Here is a 19211-nt window from a genome sequence, read left to right as displayed (position 1 = left end):
CAAAACTTCTGCTGTTTATTTTATTTACATTACACAAAGAAGCATATATATTTCCTCTATAGACATAGTTTTCCTAATATTCCTACGTGGTTACACATAAATGTTAAAATACAAACGTTGTTTCACTTGGCATCGACTGTTCAGTTTTTGGAGGTAAACTAAAAGCTGCTGTGAAACAAACAAGATTAAATGATGAGTTGACCTAAAGATGGTCCTGATGAAGGTTTCAAGTCATTTATTTGGGGGGGTGGGGGAGAGAAACAAATATTCAGTATTTTAAATCTGAGCGTTACAATTCAGACTTTTCTTTGTGCAGTTGATTAAAGGTTGTGCATTTGTACTCTTTGTTTGGCGTGGCAGCTCTAGGCGAACTACCATCACAACAAGTTTATCGTTGAGCACAATCAAACATCTCGCTGTAGACATGGAGTAACGATTACAGAAATGGTTTGGTGTACAAATACTGCATAGTTTCCTCAGTGCACTTGATTAACATTTACTCATCATTATGAAGGGACAATGGAAGGCGAGCTTGATGTGTTTTTGGTTTCATTAAGCAACTACCGGTATTTGAAAAAGTGAAAAGACTAGCTAAAACCTTCCTGAGCGTATCTTCTGGTTTTGATCGGAATAGCTGAACTAGGCAGAACAATAAATGTATAGACAAGAGTTTTCCCATTATGTCATTCACGTATAAAGGCGCAGGATTTTAATTCCAGTGTGCATGAAACGTCTACAGAGTGGGGCATACTTCCTGTCCATTGGGTATTGTGCAAGCAGCCAGAATGGAATGAGTCTGTGGACACTAAGCTTCTATGATGCTGTTAATTGTGCTGCTTTGTTAAAAACAATGACAACCTGCCCTTCAAGTACAAAAAGGACTACTATTAATTCATGAAAAGACACAAAAGTTCAGTGGAAAGTGTGTTTGGTGTTGCTGGGAGCTACCGTTTTAAGCTAATAGCCGGATGGCGCCATTCTCAGAGCCCAGAAGGAGAAGCCTCTTAGTGGGCAGAACTGCTAGGCTGGTCAGGGTGCCGCGGAAGTTCTCCGAGCTCAACTTTGTACTGCTGATGGGACTCAGGGAGATATCGGCCATGGAGTACACCCCGATCTTATTAGCCACTGTTCCAGATACAATCTGAGAACCGTAAAGGTCCAAGGCGTGGATGTGATCAGACTGTGACTTATACTGGCGAAGAGGCTTGTTCTCAAGATCTTTCCACACGGCCAACGTGTAGTCGGTGGAAGAGCTGATCACCAGGTTTCCCTCTGCAGCCTGAAAACAAAACAAAAATAGGAAGAACAATCTTTGATTGGGTCACTCCAAGTAAAACACTGCCTAAAGTTCATAGTTTTTGTTATAGTCTGGTTAAACAAAGGGGTTTGAATGAACTTTGGTTTCCTGAAGACATTTCGCTACTCAGACAAGGAGCTTTGTCAAGAGAAAATCATTCTACTTCAGGTTTACCAAATTCTGAATTGACAAAGCTTAGGGGTGGGAATCGAAAACCGGTTCTTGTTGAGAAACCAGTTCCCACTGTTTCGATCCCGTGCCTTTGCCGTCACCACACACGTTGCGTAGCTTACACATTTATACAGCAGGAAACGTGGCGCCTAAGCGGCACAAACGCTCAAAAGTTTGGTTATTCTTTACGAGAAAGGATGACAACAGGGCAACTTGCAACACCTGGAAAGTAGATACTTCCTCAAAAAGAAGACACGCTACGGATGCGCAGAAGCATTTGTGCACTAAATACGCGATAACTTCAAGTGAATGTCGTGTTTTTGACCCACTCCAGATTAGAGAATTTCAACGCAACAGCAGTGGTGACGTTCGCACATCCTTTCCTGTTAATACTGCAGGTAACTAACTAATCAACCAACACTGCCTCTCATGTTAGCGTCACTTGCCTTACACACACACACACACACCTCCACACTAGCAGACTGCAGCGACTAAAGTCCGAGCTGTGGTAAGATGTTTCTCGTCTTGCAAAAGCTACAGCAACACTACAGCATACAAGAAAAGGACTGCCTTCCCAAGAAGCATAAAAGAGAACATTTGAAAAGATCTTTCCGAACAATACCAGGTACAATTGATGATTAATTATTAATAAACTTATGGTTAAAATGCAAGAGAATGTGTGCCATTTACTTTTTTTGACACCTATTTAACTATTTGGGAATTGAAAAGAAATTTGGTTTGATAGACAAAATTGACGATATGGATAAAAACATATCAGCTCCCACCCTTAAAGCTCCTCGGATGAGAAGCAAAACGTCTTCAAGAAACTAAAGAAGTCCAGTTGCCTTCTTTCAATCCCCTTTGGGTTACCATGACCTGGACGACTGAAAACTTTCACTAGCTCCTTTTCTGCTTATTATTGCAAAATGGAGGATTAATTTTATTAATTATATATTTTATATGTATAAAACAAAATGATAAACAACTCATTAAAACCTATTTAAGACTTAATGTCATAAAACCACCTAATTTATGGCTATAATAAAAAAACATTTTACAATTAAAAAATAATGCATCTTTCATAATTAGACAACTACTGTAGCCATCGACTTACACCTCTAATTTTATTTGATTATTTTGTTGTTTATTGCATAGTTAAGACACATAAACATATGGGAGGAACCTAAGTAGCCTTTCTAATGAGTAACCTGTGTCTATATTTGCCTAAACCTGTGCCTTCAGAACTAGAGACACAATCCTTGACCTAAATTGGGGTTAAATAAAGTTTGTGCTTTGTTGACAGCAGTTTTACTGGGTACAACTTTCATCATCTCCTACACACTGTGGAAAGATCCAAATAAAAGCCACTAGATTTATTATTTTCTTATAATAACACGAGTAAAAAAAAAGTACAACCCCATGGTTTATGGTCAGGTTTGTGAAGATTCAGTTTTTGATACATCTCACATGATATTAAACATGTGAAACCTTTGTGAAACTTAGGTTCATCTCAGAGAAAGAGTTAACTCGAGCTACGTTCTAATGAGCTAGCGATGTGTTGTGATCATCCGAAGGTTTCGGTGTTTACCAAAAGGTCTGATTTTGAGTTTGTTCCGCCCACGTATTTGGTTAATGTTTTAAAGCGTACAAACTGACAAACAGGAAGGCCAGTTCTGGTGAAACGTATAATGATTGAGGGAACTAATGAAAGATGATATAATAATTATCAACCCACCCAAAAAAATGTCTTCTCTTGCAGTCAGTATGGATTTAGATCTGGTAGATCAACATCACCGGCTTTATTAGACTCAATAGATTAAAAAATACTAAGCTGTGGGGATAATTCTAGATTTAAATAAACCATTTGATAGAGTAGATCATGAAAGATTGTTAATAAAACTGGAACATCATGGCGTTTGGGGGGCTGTTTTAAATTGGGGGGCAAGTAACATAATAACGGGCAATGGTTTTTGAAAACCAACAACAATCCTTGTGTCTGGACATTGATTGTGGGGTCCCACAGCAAGACGGTAAACTACACTGGAGGCATATTACTGTAATAAATGTAGTAAGTGATTCAATTCAATTCAATTCAAAGATTCTTTATTAATCCCAGAGGGAAATTAGAGTTTCAGTACACACAATTCTGAGATCAGGACAAGAATTGGTGATTGTGGTCATTCGCAACCCGAGTCGCGCTCCCTTAATCTCTACAGTAGGGTTGTCACGATACTAAAATTTCAAACTCGATTCGATAATGGAAAAAAAACTCGATACTCGATTTTGATACTATTTAAAAACATCTATTTATTGAACAAGTTTATTCAAAAAATAACATTCCTCAATTTATATAGCAAAAATTAAATGTTAAGAATTAAGTGTATTAAGTGCTTAAACCTTTCAAGTATCAGCATTTTTTAAAACGTGCATACAAAAACTGGCGAAAGTTAACACTTTAAATCATGAATTGTCTCACTATATATACACTATTTGCAGAGTGATGTTTTGCTGCTTAAACTCTGTTTAAGGTGCATTTTTGTCATAAGATGTAACGCCATACGTTTTGTTCTGTACTTTTGAACAACTCTGTTGGTCAATAAAGGGAGAAAATGAATTTCTCCACAGTAGGACAAAGGTACATCTACCGGTAATCTTAATAAAAACAGATTGGCGCACGGCAGTGACGTCATTAAAAGCGCCGGTTAGATTAGCCGCAGCTAGTCTGTTCATGCCTAGAAATCCCAGACTCACTCCAAACGAACAGGGGAATCACGTTAATGATTCCTAACAAAACCTTTCGACATTGAGATGTTTTGGTGCAGATAATGTCTTATTTCGAGGCTGCACCATGGGTGCCCGTCCGCACCCGTTATATGGATATACACTGATGGCGATTCGCCGATGGATCTAAATACCCCGGGGAATCCAAGTAGCACCAAAGTTGTCAGTGTGAGTAAACAAATGTACTGCATGCTAGAAATTAAGTCCGGGTTGCAATAAACGGGAGTTTCCTTTTAGCACATAAGCGTGAATATGCAACTACGTGTCGGACTTGGTATGCTAATTAAGTTGGGCTGTTGAAGCGCCTCCCAAATTCGCTGTTTATGTTTTTGTTTATTTATTTGGCAGACAAAACTTGGATCGGAGACAACTCGCGTGGGAAATTGCAATGCAGCCATGCAGCATCTTCTTCTTCTGTTTGTCTGGGAGGCGGAGGCTGCTTTACGGCATCTTGCTGTCGTGCGTGTCGGTGTACTTGAAGAAGGCTGTGTATAATAGTCCATAATATCAATACCACAGGGATGGAATATCTTATTTAGATACCACTTTTAGTATCGATTTATATCTAGGTATCGATTTTTTTGACAACACTACTCTACAGTAAAACTGTTGAGTGCTAGCACCAGATATGACAAAGTATTTATTTACTTATCAACTGAGAACTCTGACTGACTCGTCTTTACTTGTTATCTAGAATCTTCTGGTGTTGATCCATAATTGGCAACAGCCATGAAACTCGTGGAACAGGAGCAAGAGTGTGACTGCAGTAACCAAATTTAACCACAGGATGTCATTTTACTTCAGTCCTACATAATGCACCTTTAAAAGCTGTAATTATCTTGTACTAATAGAAAGAGATTTTGTGTTTCTGTGAGTAGGGTGAAGCTATGAAATAGTTTCATGATGGAGAAAGATGAATAGAATACTTGATTTGTATTATATTTTCATTTGTGCATTTGCAAGTATCATGTTCAGTTTGTTAAATGTTTGACCACGAGACACAGACATAATAACGCAGTAGCGCTTTGAGCGAGAGTTGTAATATGTCGATATTAGTTGGATAAGTCGTGATCTGTGGAAAAGCTGTGGGAGTTCATCAGTATGCACTTCTTCCCACTCCTTTCTGAGCATGTGGCTGATTAGTAGAACACCCTGATTTAGTTGTTTATTGTTGATTTTCTTTGTTGTCCTTTTCATCCAGAGCTGCATGTTCCAAATGAAAGTAATACAAGAGAAACTTGTATTTTCCAGCTGAATGAAATGCAATGTTTGAATCTATTGGTAGTCACGTGTCGCCCACTAGCCTAACTAGTCTTTTAAGCACAACAGTTGAGTACTGAAATGAATTGGGTGCAACAAAGCTCCAAGTTACCGTTGGAAGAAACGCAATCAACATTATTAAGGTTAGTTCTAAATGTGCCCATTGTTAATATTTATGCTCACGTTTATAATTTATAATCCAATAAAACTTGTTTTTTCTTTCTCTCTACTGAAGGGCACCTGTAATTTTCTTGTTACCTATGCAGTGACAATAAAGTTGTGACTTTTTGATGCTAACTGCGTTGCAAATATCCGAATTACACACACAAACAATACCTTCATCTGGAGGATATCTCCCTCATGAGCTGGCCAGCCCTTAAGCAACAGTCCTGTGCGTGCGTCTAGCAGAACAATGAATCCAGATGAGAAACCAGCAGCCACCGTGCGCCCCGAGGGGCTCACTGCCAGGTAGCGGATGAGCCCGGCGCTAACGCTGTTGTATGCCAGACGAAACTCGTGCTGCAGACGTGGGGGAAGATTTGTCACTTTCAAGAACACAATACCAAATTCCTGGTGGAATGTAAAATGGGCCACTCTTTCAAAAGACAGGAGTACTGATTAATAGCTAGTGGGTGGTAAATGCCTTGGGTTTCAAGAGAGTGAGCCTTCCGTGTGAAATTGCTACCTGCAATCCAGGTTTCCGAGGATCAATGAAGCGAAGAACAGAATCTGCGCTGCCAAACACAATGCTGCAGTGAGGAGCTGGCATGGTGGTGATGGCTGTAATTGGATTCTTCCCATCCACGGCTTCATACAAGCGAACGTGCTTGCCTGAGGACAATAAAGAAATGTAGCTACATGAGAAAATATGCTAATTCAACTAAAGGATTCTAATCATAGCTCATCAGCCACACCTGTATACTGGTCCCACACGTGGATGGTGCCATCACAGCTGACCACTTCCTGTGAAGTTTCGAGTTGTCCCACGTAGAAGACTGACTTCCTATGTTCATTATACGTCAGCCTGGGCTCCACTTCCTGCGTCCCATCACCGTGGTTGTAAAGAGGCCACAGTCTCACGGTCTTGTCTTTACTCCCAGAAAGGAAGAAATCCTCCCCCGCCAGCGGCGCTAAACACTTTACAGTGCCTGAATGACCCAGGAAACTCTGTAGTCTTATCTGGTGAAAGTGGAAATGTGAATCCTGTTGGTTTAGACCAATTTCATACTGCCAATAGGCCAACCAGTTGCCCTGGAGGGAGCGGCTGCTACGAGGGAGCTCCTGCTTCAGGGCACTGTCCTCTGGGGAAGAGCCCGTTATCCAGGAGGAGAAATTGGTTGCACCTGATGATGGCGTAGCAAAAGTAGAGGCAGCAGTGATCATGGATGTTCCATTACTGGAACGTCCCCAAGAGCTGGCCAAGCCATGATTGCTGTTTCCATCATATTCAGAGTCACGGGACACTTGAATTCGGTTTCCCACCAGGTGGCTTCCAAATGTGCCGGATTCAGGAATGGACTCTTCCTGTGATGAGGAGCAACTCGAAGAGGCGGGGACCGGACTGCAGGTCACATGTCTGCTAAAACCAGAAGATGAAGGAGGCTCCAACCTGGAGGCTGAGGTTAGTTCTGTTTCTGCACCCCCTCGACTCACACTCTGATGGTAGGACTGGACCAGCTGCCAGACTAGCTCATGATTCGGAACCAGCTTCCGAATTGCTGCATCGCCTGCAAACATCACAACAGAACACTGGTTTACACTACCAGGGAGCAGAATGTACTTATTTATGAGGTTTTTTTTGGCAAAAGGCATGCTTCTTTGTGATCCTTCCCACTAAAGAACATGTTTTCAACAACATTCAAAGAGGTATTCCTACCTATAAGGCAGTAGAAAGGGATGTACGAAGCATGCGCCATCTCAGGATTAAAAACAGTCTGTAACTCCTCCAAGACCCCCAACTCAAACGTCACACTGGACTCTTCAGGTATGCAAACATCCACCAATGTCACTTCTCCCACAACTCTTCGAGGAGCATCATTCAGCTACAGTGAAGAGACACAAACATTTCAGTTAGATTCATGAATTAAACCTTAAAATGTTTTGATGAAACAAACAAACAAAAAAACACAACTTGTTCTGTACGTCAGCCTTGTCGTCTTTATTTCAAGTTTCTCACATTTTTTCATGAGCTATTAGGGGTTGTAGGAACTAGTCGACTTCATGGCTCTGTATTGACTTTTTATGCCTGTCATCGACTAGTCGCTGTCACGTGATAATGACTGACAAGATGCAGTCCTCCAGCAGGTGATGAGCCCCTGCGTCGGGAGGCGGAGGCAACGCGCTGTGCCAGAGCGTCGACACAGGCGGTAAAACGGACATTTAACCAAACTGTGACCTTTTCCCTCTTGCAATTTTACCTTCCCCTCACCCCCATCCTAATCTTAACCAGTTTGTGCATGCAAAACTCTGATCGTTGATGCACTCCAGACATCTGCGTCCTGAGCACCGCCAAATCAGGTGTCACCACCCCAAAAACAAATTAAACACGCGATCGTTCATGTCGGCTCATTTCCTTTAATGTTTTCCGTCTTTAATTTGTGCCTGATGCGTTTCGCTGCTGCGGAGCGAGGCACATCACCTGTTTTGTTCACCGGTGATGCACCCCCAAAATTCCACTATCTCCGCTCCGCTCCGGCACTAACTCCGCAGCAAAAACGATCCCGTTGTTGTCGGCTGGCGAGCAGCGGCACTCCACTGTTTTTGTGGTCGGTAGATCTTTTAGAACTGCAGTTCAAAGGTAACTTATAAGGTGAATATAAATGAACCCAGGTAGCAGTTTCTCTTTAGGATTGAGAGGAGATGCAGGAAGATAATAAACAGGCAGGGCAGAAAAATAGTCAAATAAAAACAAGTTAGTTTTTGTACCTGGTGGTCGCAACAAACAGACACCGTTGAAGGTAATCAGAAGTGAGGAACAGAAAATGAAATAATTATTTTAATGTTTAGAGCAGCAGGAACACTGAGAGGCTGCAGGCGCATCAGTTTGCTGCTGCTGCGCAGGGGGAGGGGGGAGGACTGAAGCAGGATGCATAAACTACCGTTGTTAAAAGAGATGTGTTAAAATTGCGCCCACATTTTCTAAGTTAATTGTCAAAAACTCCAGCGAACCCCCCCCCCCCCCCAGGTGTATGACGTCATCAACGACTAGTCGAAGTCGACTCGATTTTCACTTGACTGTCGACTTTAAAAAAAATTAAGTCATGCAACCCCTAGTAGCTATACTTCTAAAGGTGTTATGACGGGAGTATTTGCGCACACTTAACTCTGTGAGAACTGAACTTACACGCTGCAGCTAACAAAATCTTTTTGATTAATTACAGTTATTCTAAATGGAGGATCTGTGCATGTGTCAGAGTGAATGCATACTTGTAATTGCAGAGTATGAAGCAGAGAGAAGACAGCAAAGAACCGACGCAGAGTGTCGGCCATGTGCTGCTGCACCATCTCCCTCCCGATGCGCAGACAGATGAGAGCTACTAGGCTCAGTGTCTTGAGACAAACAGCTGTGCGTGTCTGCACTCCACTGGGGAACCTACACATCAAACCACAAAAAGGAAATTAGGTAACAAGATGACCGGCTGATCTGCTGTGGCATGCTTCCATGTAGTTTGTGTTACGTACCCCATTCGTGGGGTAGTTAGCAGGTCTAAAAGTGGAAGGAGGACATCCTGGTTGAGCTTCATGAGCATGTCCATTAGAGTGGTGTCAGAGAGAAAGACGACGATCTTCTGTGTAAGTGCAACAGCTCCGAGCAGACTTGCTTCCTTACGAGTGTTCAGACGCTGTGAAGATGGCGGAGACACCTGACGGACAGGGACATTAGTCAATTAAAAGCTCCATTTTCCAAACTATAAAATATCATTTGGCTAAAGCATTTGTCTGTGAAATAGATTGTCTCATAATACAAGTTCACAGAGCCCCAGAGGGGAAAAAACTATATTTTTGGGGATTTCACTTGTTTTGCAAGATTATTTCCCTTTTATTCTTGAGAGCTTCTGCTTCTCTCAGCCATGCTGAACAAATCAACAGAGGTGATGGCAAATATTATGAATGAACAAGTCATTTGAATCAGTTCTGATTAATGAAATATCAGTTAAAGATTTTCTGGACAGTTTCACAGGCTCTTTTGATCCATCTCGTTTTACATGGTTATATTTTAGCATTGTTTCATTATTTAATATTATTATTTTACTGTCTATACGATTTTATTTGTTACTTATTTTCTTACTTTTGTCATCTATATTAGCTCTTATTTTTCATATATTTACTCATTTTAATCCAGTTTTCTCTGAAGGGGGCCTCTGCCCCAGGGGCGGTGGTCGACTGTTGCTTCCTGGGTGCTCTACATGTAGAGTTTAAGTGGAGGTGGGGAGTCTAGCTCCCCCTCCTCTGAGCGCCCTGACTCATGCTGATTCATGCGTCTGCGTCAGTGCGGAGACATGCAACACCATTATCCGTCCTTGTGGGCCTGCTGGAGAGGTCCACAAGGACGGACGGAGTCGAGCTCTCGTTTCTAAACATCCGTCCGTCGAGACGGACAATGCAAGCTTGTGATTGGTCAGGACGCCGCTGTCATCTACACCGCCGCCATTGCGCCCTCAAAAACATAAAGAGAGTCGAGGATAACAAGCGGCAGACATGGAGCAGCTTGAAGAATACCTCGCGAAAAAACTAAAAATATGAACGTTTAATTCCTGGAGGAGTGAAAAGATGCGCAGCAAGCATTTTATTTGTGGACGGAAATGACAGGAAACGAGGGTTTAGAGGTGGCGAGCGCATGAAGAGGTGGAGGAGAATGAGAGACAAATTTGTCTGTGTTAAAAAGTCTCTTATATACAAAAAACACAATATAAACACACTATCTTGGACTGATACATGACAGGATGCCACAGAACAGTGCTACGCCCTCTGTTGTCCTGGTGGGGAATTGCTTTGCAACACTCTCCAGGAGACGGAGAAGTATGAGAGCAAAACATCTCCGTTCGTGTGTGCGTGTCTCTCCCTTTTTGGAGCTGACGGAGAAGCATGAATCAGGCTTTAGTGTGGAAGACCTGATGCTGCCGGGGCAGATGGCTCCTCTGATGGTGTTTCCTTGCCATACCTTACTTGGCTCATCTGGACTCAGCCGAATATACATTTTTACTGATGTGTGTGTGTGTGTGTGTGTGTGTGTGTGTGTGTGTGTGTGTGTGTGCGTGTGAGTGTGCATATGTCTGTTAATGTTTTTACATTTTTTTTAAACTGTTATGGGAATTTGGGGTCATTTTGTAAAGCACTTTGCTTGAAAAGCGCTTTATATATAAAATCTGATTGATTGATTGATCCGCACAGCTGAGAAGCAGACGCTAACGGCCTGTGGAGCTCTCAGTCAGCCAGTTGCTGTGACAACTAGAGTGTGTGTTTGGTGTGTGTGTGTGTGTGTGTGTGTGTGTGTGTGTGTGTGTGTGTGTGTGTGTGTGTGTGTGTTACTAGTGGGGATAAAGTGGTTAAAAAATACAAGGGGATTTTAGTTGGTTAAGCATCTGTTGTTCAGAAAAACTCTGAATCTCGCTAAACAAAGATAGGATCTCACAAAAAAAACTTTGAATCTTGCTAATCAAAATCAGGGCATCGCAAAAAAAAAAAAAAATTCAATAACTCAGTATGTCCCAAAACTAAGAGACCTCAGAAAATTCTGAATTTGCAAAAAAAATCTCATGAACTTGCAAAACAAATACAGGAATTGCTAAATAGAGTCACTATCTCAAAAAGAAAGGTGGAATCTGACAAAAAAAAAACCTCTGCATCTTGCAAATTAAAATCAGGATAACACAAAAAAATCTCAGTGTGTCACTAAACTAAGATCTTGCAAAAAAATTCTGGATTTGCAAAAAAAAAAAAAAAACTCATGATCTTGCTAAACAAAACTCAGGATATCAGCTAAGTAAAGATCTTGCAAAAAATTTATTTAATATGTCGCTAAACTACCATACCATACCAACTTTATTTATAAAGCACATTTAAAAACGGCATGGCAGCCGACCAAAATGCTGTACAGAATAAACTAGTAGAGATCTAAAAAAAAAACAAAAAAAAAAACACTGATTTAAGCCGGGCGTACACTGTGCGACTTTTTCACTTTTTTGAGCCGATTTTCCACTCGTGCGAGAATCCACGAGATCGGGGCGAGTTTTGCGCTGAGCGTTGTGTAGTGTACAGGGGGTTACGAGAGGCGATTAACACCACGTGACCAGCTACCGTGAGCTCGCACAAACTTCTGGCGTGTTTAATATTTTGCTCGTCCCTCGTGACGGTATTGCACTGTTGAAGCGGCGCTGCGAGCAGCTGCGACCCAAAAAGTATCAGAACCGCTCACGGCGCATGCGCAATCATGCATCAACACCGCTCGCCCGCTATTTCCCTAATAACACATGTTTGTTTTTGTTTCTACACACTTTTTTACTCACGATTGTCAAGAAAGCGTGTTTGTCGTGTTCATGTCAAATTAAACTGATCACAAAACACAGATTTACTTTCTTTATTTCGTTTTCCTCCTCCAACCCCCATAAATCCCTGTGTGTCCTCCTGCAGCGCCCCCAAAGGACAACAGGCAAAACAAGACAAAAAAGTCTGACGTGTTGAGTAAAAACTGCTATTTTTAGCATATTTTTAGGTCCGACGTGTTGCTACCAGACGTACAGTGTGAGCAGTCAGGTCGCATCCGAGAACTGGGTCGTGCAGTGTGAGCGTATGACTCGTGAGATCTGCTCCGCGAGGAAGTCGTACAGTTTGAGCTGAAGCTGAGTGCTACGAGTGAAAAAGTCGCACAGTGTACGCCCGGCTTAAGTAGGAATCTCGCTAAAAAAGTTTGGATCCTGAAAAACAACGACAGGATATCACAAAAAAATAAATACTCAGGATGTAGCTAAACTAACTTCAGATCTCACATAGAAACACAAACTTGCTAAATAAAGTTGGGATCTAGAAAATAAATTTGGGATCTGGGAAAAAAATGCCCATGTGCCCTCTAGGGCCGAGTACAGTTTGGAATATCTATTCGTGTTTTTTGACTTACCAGATATCCTATGTAAGGCAAGTACTGGTAGGTGAGCACAGGCTCTCCATAAAGCTGAGCTATATAGATGAGACAGTCTAAAACAGGTCCTGCTGTCTGATCACCAACCACAGGTTTCTTCTCATAGACGTTGCCCATTCCCACAGTCTCCAGGCGGCTCTCCTCTGAAGGCGAGGCCACAAACTGGTGGTTTACGGGTCCTTTAAGAGAAAAAATAAGTGACTGCCTCTGCATGTAATAAAATACTACAGTGATTTTCTAAATCCACACACCAATGTAACAGTTTGTAAGCAACCGCAGCAAATTTCTGGCCACATATCGAGACGTCACTGTGGGTCCGAGTTTCGCTGAAAGCCAGCGAACCATTTTGCAAACTGTATCTGAGAACGGAAACACATTTAAGTCGTTACAAACTGCAGGTGAAACAAATCACAGCAGCCTCCATCACAAACTCACCTAAGAGAATTTTTTGCTCCTTTTCCTCAGACTCATCTGACGAATCGCGGCCATCCTCCCCCTCTTGTTCTTCTACGGTGTCTTTCTCAGCCTCCTCTAGAGCCAGTCCGTTCAAGACCTCGTCTTCTAGAGTCCCAACTGTTGCTCCTGATTCCGTGAACTCAATGTTCAAGAAAGCTGGTTCATCTGAACCCTCTTTGTCATTGATCACGTCTTCTTCCTCCAACTCGCCTCCTTCCTCTCCCTCGCTGGTATGTTTCAGGTCTTGGCTGCTGTCCGCTGACTTCAGACTTGCTCGATCCCGCGCCGAATCATCACCCAGAGAGAGTTCACTTGTGCTGCTTTTGTCGCTCAGCTTCCCCACACTTAAAGATTCCTGGTCTTGATCTTTGGAAGCCGAGTTCTGTCTCTGCTGCTGTCCAGAAGCCATTCCTGCTTCACTGTTGACATAGAACTCATTCTGAAAGTCCTCTGCCTCTGAAAGAAACACTTGGTCACTGAGACTAATACCTGAGGAGTAGTCAACCAGCCCAGCGTCTCCAGCCAGTCCAACTCCTCCACTCACCCCGCTGCCGCCACCTATATTCCCAGAAATGGGCCCGGATGATGGCTGTACTTTGCCACACTGAAAGTCCTCATCCTCCTCCTCCCCTATATTGCACATGCCAGTTCTCAGCCCTTTAAAAGCTTCCCCACCCGAGCCCGAGATACAGCTTTCAAAGCCGGTGATAACCTGCAGAACATGCGGGAGTAAGTTTGAGAGAAAAGCCTGCAGGCCGAGCCTCACAATCAGCTGAAGAATGAAACAGTCGGTGTAGAGATAAAAACGTCCTCGGAGGCAGTGAGGGTTCTCATAAACGTTGATCAGTGGCTTTAGCAAGTACTTGTTTGCATTTCTGGGACCCAGTACTGTAGCAATAGGCTCAAACAGGTACCAAGCAGCATAAACAGCAGTGGTCTCCTCGAGCATGAGGGTGAGAATGAAGGGCAGAAGAATCTCAAGACCCTCTGCGGTGATTTTATTACGCAGCAGTGCTTCAAGCTGCTGCCACAAATGAAAGACGACGTCTCTTCCCTGGAGGCTACACACGTTGCCCATCTTGGCGTGGTAGGAAAAGATAAATGTATGAAGTGCAACAAAATAAGAAGGAAAAGGAAAAGGTGTGACAATGGCGTTCAATAACTGGTGAGGGTTTGGAGGCGGGAGACCATCACAAATGGGATCGTATTTGAACAGAAGAGGACCTGGACAGTCTTGTTCTTCCCTGTGGGACATTCCAGAGTGTTTCTTGATCAGCAACAGTGTCTCAAGGGCATGGTGCAGAGACAGTGGCACATCACGAAGGTGTGCAGAGCACAGCTTCATGACCGCTTGGAAACGCCGTCTGAGGGGAGTTTCTGGTTTCAGTCCTCTCAGTTTGGAGGAGTAAAATATCTCAGCGATGAGAACACCGAAGGCTTGCATGTCCCTTTGGTAAAGTTGTGTAAGAGAGGGTCGAGATTCAATCGTTGGGTCCTCTCTGGCGGAGTCCTTAAATGTTGCAGGATGCCACACTTCCGCATGAAGACTCTTCACTAAGAAGTTATTCAGCTTCTCTAGCTCTTCTAAAGGCTGTAACGGGTTCAGGCCTTCAGGAAGTATGACCTTAACTTCGTCTGCGTTGGCGCTAGCGACAGTTTCCCCCTGCTTTTTGTTCACTGGTCCGCCTCTTTGTAACACAGCACCACGTAAACCCGGATTTAAGCCACTTGTGACATCACCAGGGAATGAACTCGGGGACTGAGACACAACAAGAGGTGTGTGCTCTCCACCTATTTTACCTCCTCCTGCACTGATCGCTGGCAGCGGGACAGAACAAGACACAGATGTGGACGAGCCAGCGGACGCCAACGAGTCAAGAGCCTCTGTACCTTGTTCAAGCTCTTCATCTCGATCTACCATAGTCCATCCACTGGACTCGCACCCCGTGGACTCTGGTACCATTCCATCCACAGTGTCAGTCACTGTGTTCACCGGAGGAGTGTGTAGAGAAGGCACATTAAGGGCAGCAAGACCTAGAAGAGGAGGTTCTGCTGGGGCGTACTGGCAAGGAGATAAGCGGGGCGGGTGGGGCTGGTCGAACAGCTGAACCACACCATATGACGTGAGATTAGTGTGATTGTCCACCAGGTGGAGACACACATTCTTGGCCTTAACAGCGTCTTTACCTGACAGCTTATAGCCAAATGTGAGGTCTATCCAGTGATGCAAATGCTGAGACACTTCCCTGCTCTCCAGAAGGTGCCGATGGACCTCAATAAATTCTTCATTTGACTTGCACCAAGAGGGCACATCCAGGTCTGGCATATCTGGGTGGATTGAGCAGAAGATCAAAGGATCTGTGTAGAACTCTGGAATGCACTCATCAGGAGTCCAGCTCTGCATGCGCTCCATCGTGGCTGGGTACTCGTTGGGCTCCCACTGGGACCTAACATGACTGCACAACACTGATTTGGGTGTCTGTCGGGCTTTGTAGACATAATAGGTAATGTCTGACAGTACGTCCGATATGTGATGAGGTACATGAAGGTGCTCAGACTGCACTGCACCTACAGGCCCCAAGCAGCTGACGTCTCCGCCTACACCTAAGCCCATCCCATTTCCCCCTGCAGCAGCTAAAGCCTCTTTGGTCATCTCATATGTAAAATCCAGCTGCTTGTCCCCCTTATTCAGCCTGAACTTTGACCTCCTCAGGTCCCTGAATTTCCCAAACGGCACAGTAAAATCCACAACCCAAGGCAGCACTGGGTGATAATTTGGGTCTCCTTCTCGCCGTCCTGCTAATCTGTTGAGCTCCATCAAGTAATGGAAGTTACTGACTCGTCCATGGACCCAGTCCAGAACCAGCGTCTTCAGCTCATGAAAGCAATCTATGCAAAATCTTTTGCTCTCTTGGCTTACGCGTTTCATTTCTTTTGGCAGGGCACTTTTTGGATCTAGTCTTGCACAAATATCACCGGCGCTCTCCTTTTCTGTTCCCAGATCCTCATAATGAGAAAGGTTGAGTTTGAGGTGGGTGCAGAGTTGCTCATCTACTGCTACATCCTGAAGAGACAGCTCTCCACAAGACAGACCGACTGCATGGCATGCCTGCAGAGCTTTCAGTACCTGATAGATGATGAACAAGACTTTGGCATGGCTATTGGCAAGCTTGGCAGGGCTAAAGGACACAATATCGTGAAGCGAATACTGAGTATACGGTAGAATCACGTACAACATCTCTGCTGTCTCCAGGAGACATTCGGCTGGCAGGACATTAGGACAAAGATTGTCTGACTGGGACTTGGAAAAGCAAAAGGAACCACATGGCAAGAAGTTGTCTTTGTCTTTCTCTCTGGCCGGAGACAGGGATGGTGATACTTTATCAGGTGAGACAAAGGACAAACTGAAGAGCTTCTCTAAGGCATGACGTACTGCATCCACAGCTGCGATGTGCATCTGCTCACTTGGTCCTGTATATGTTTGCACAAGATGGTAATGAGCTTCTCGCCACAGATTCCTGAAAAGAGGAGGGAAGGAAATAGAAAAGCAATTTATTACCATCTTGCACAACTTTTACTTAATAACAAAATGTTATTTATAATATTACTTTTAAACTCACTTCCGTCAAAAGGCAGATTTCCTTCAATTTTACAGAGTTTAAATCATTTATTGCTTTATTTTAACCCTCTCAGGCTCAAAATAAGTTTGATAGAAGGACGAACAACTGAGTCCTTCAGGGGAACTTCTGAGTTAAAAAATGCTCATGACACATGTATGTGGAGTAACCAGATAGGTAGGTTTTAACGTAGCAAATCTGCAACGCCTGCCTCCAGAGGGTTAATATATTTGGAGTTAGGGCTGCACGATATTAGGAAAACCTGCGATATTCGATAACAATGATTTATATTGCGATGACGATATTACTTGCGATAAATAAAAACTTAACTCAGGAACTAAAATAATCAAAAACAAAAAAATTAAAAAATCATAAAAATGAGAAAAGCAAAAGATGTGAGGAAAGGGAAAAATAAAATGAACAAGAAAAGGCAATCCGTGGATCCCGGGAAAAGCAGAATCAGCAAAAAGAGCTAACAAAGCTAACTCAGGTGTTAGCTAATCATCTAAATGAAGTGCCGTCTGCCTTGGGGGTGGGCATCTAACCTATGAGAACCCACCCGATTGGCCAAATGGGTGAAGAGCTTTATTTGATTTGTTAAAAAACATCATGCTTCCGTTTGATGGACAGAATGCATTATGTGTAGCAAGCATTTGAGCTGACCATTCATTGCGATATTTATCTGTTCTTTGCGATACGCATATTGTGCATGCTGATATCGCGATAACGATATATTTGCGATATATTGGGCAGCCCTATTTGGAGTTATTAGAAAACTGAACACACACATTGAAGAAGGGATGATGAAAACAGACCCCTTTTAGAAGTCAAAGCTGGCACTTTACCTGACGTTGTGCTGTGAAACACACTGCATGGTCCTGACATAAGAATCCTGGGATGGCATTTCCATTTGATGATGGCATGGGTCTCGGATCAGTCTATAGTTCAACTTGCTTTTCCTCAGACCCTGAATGCACACTCGTGTCCAGCCGGGTGGCAACTTTACTTGAGAAGAGCGGAGGTATGTGCAAATCTCCTCAGTGCTGACGCTTTCAAAGCGAGCGTAGCGTGTGAGCTTCCTCTCTCTAAGCCCCATCACCCAGCGCACAGGAACAAGAGCTACAACCTCTTGAGGGCGAGGTCCTGGGCCTAGCTGCCGCCGGTCCACTCCCAAGTCTTTCTCAACTGCATGCATCAGCCAATCCATGGTTGGTCTTCCAAAGCTTGAGTTGAGTCTCACACTTCTCAGCTACCTTCACCCCAAAGTATACCTGCTGGGATAAAATTCAGAAATCCATGGAAAAAGTTAGGAGAAGATCCAATCTCCTCTTTTGACCATGCCTCTGCTGAAATACCTGAAAAGCCACAATAGATAACAGATGAGCAATTACTTAAATTACATTTTTGTCTTATATTTGCAATCAAAAATGTTTATTTAGACATTAAGTTATTTTGAAGGAGTGATGTGATTTCTGCATGACCCAGGAATTTGAGCATCTCTCACGTGACAGAGATGACTCCACATAGTAAAACACCCCTGTAGCAGTTTTACTGATTATTTAAGAGATCTAAAACATACTTTTGCACAATTAAGACGCTACCATCGGCACCTGACCTATTCATCCTAAATTACCCAAGTTCATTTAGTAGTTTGGCTGCGATAAATCAAGTAAATGTGCAGCGACCTTTAAACACGTACCACAAATGTTGTTCATTTGAGGGGACATTTTCGAAAATACTTCAAATAAGCGAGCAGCGAAGGCAAACTGGAGGGTTTCAGTCAGAAGACCTTTTAGGGAAGTGAAGAAAGCTAACACTTAGCTTAACATAGATGCTAACGTCAAAACACAGCAAAGAGGAGCAAAAATAAAGCATTATTAAGTTATTTACTCGCATCACAGACGCCGTCAGTTTAGTGTAACTCCGCTGTAATAACAACACAACAGACTGGTCAGTTTCAAGCAGCGCTCACCTCTCTCGCCACTTGTAGCAGCTGGCAGCTAGTTGGCGTTAAGCTAACGGTGGGACCCCCGCTTCGCGCATGATGGCTTTATGTCACTTTATGAAACTGAGGCAAACTGCGGGCTGAAAACCAGCTGATCCATTCTCTGGAGTTTACAGATGCGTGTCGGCGGACAGACGACAGGCAGTCAGCCGATTGTGTATTTCTCTGAGCTACATGGAGCCATATTTTACCAGCAGCGTGTCACGTGACCCAGCACCAGCCGCGTCTCATGTGATAAACTGGAGCGCTTCCTCAAGTTATCCGGAAAACACAAGATAAACGTGTTGGAGGGTGGAATGAACTGACTGTTCACTGACTGTAAACAACACAGAACAAAATCAGAAATATCTGGAATGAAATATGTCATAGATATGATCAGTCTGAGAGCCCTATGTACTGTAAAATCTTATATTTTTGTCTAATTTACACTAAAGTGTGTATTTGTCGCACTGATAAAAGCTTCAACCCTCGATTCCAACTGATATTTGC

General features: G+C 43.2%; 1 protein-coding gene across 3 annotated transcripts; it reads right to left on the bottom strand.

Moving 5' to 3' along the window:
• Nucleotides 1-762: 762 nt before the first annotated feature.
• Nucleotides 763-18886, bottom strand: wdr81 (WD repeat domain 81). 3 transcript variants are annotated; one of them, XM_015951196.3, is made up of 12 exons: nt 18690-18886; nt 17563-17988; nt 13080-16618; nt 12896-13003; nt 12624-12823; nt 9191-9372; nt 8936-9101; nt 7386-7551; nt 6424-7236; nt 6195-6340; nt 5846-6028; nt 763-1279 (listed from the first exon to the last, which is right to left on the bottom strand). In XM_015951196.3, the coding sequence occupies exons 2-12, from the start codon at nt 17922-17924 to the stop codon at nt 953-955; spliced, it is 6192 nt and encodes a 2063-aa protein (XP_015806682.1). In that variant the 5' UTR covers nt 17925-17988; nt 18690-18886; the 3' UTR covers nt 763-952. The 3 variants fall into 3 exon arrangements, with proteins under 3 accessions (XP_015806682.1, XP_015806681.1, XP_015806680.1); XM_015951195.3 differs by having other exon boundaries at nt 17563-17991; nt 18690-18878; XM_015951194.3 differs by having other exon boundaries at nt 17563-18072; nt 18690-18827.
• Nucleotides 18887-19211: the final 325 nt, after the last annotated feature.

Source organism: Nothobranchius furzeri, chromosome 13 (assembly GCF_043380555.1).
Source record: "Nothobranchius furzeri strain GRZ-AD chromosome 13, NfurGRZ-RIMD1, whole genome shotgun sequence".
In the NCBI taxonomy this organism is placed as follows: domain Eukaryota; kingdom Metazoa; phylum Chordata; class Actinopteri; order Cyprinodontiformes; family Nothobranchiidae; genus Nothobranchius; species Nothobranchius furzeri.
The sequence above is the reverse complement of the archived record's forward strand: the minus strand, read 5'-3'. Positions and strand labels throughout refer to the sequence as shown.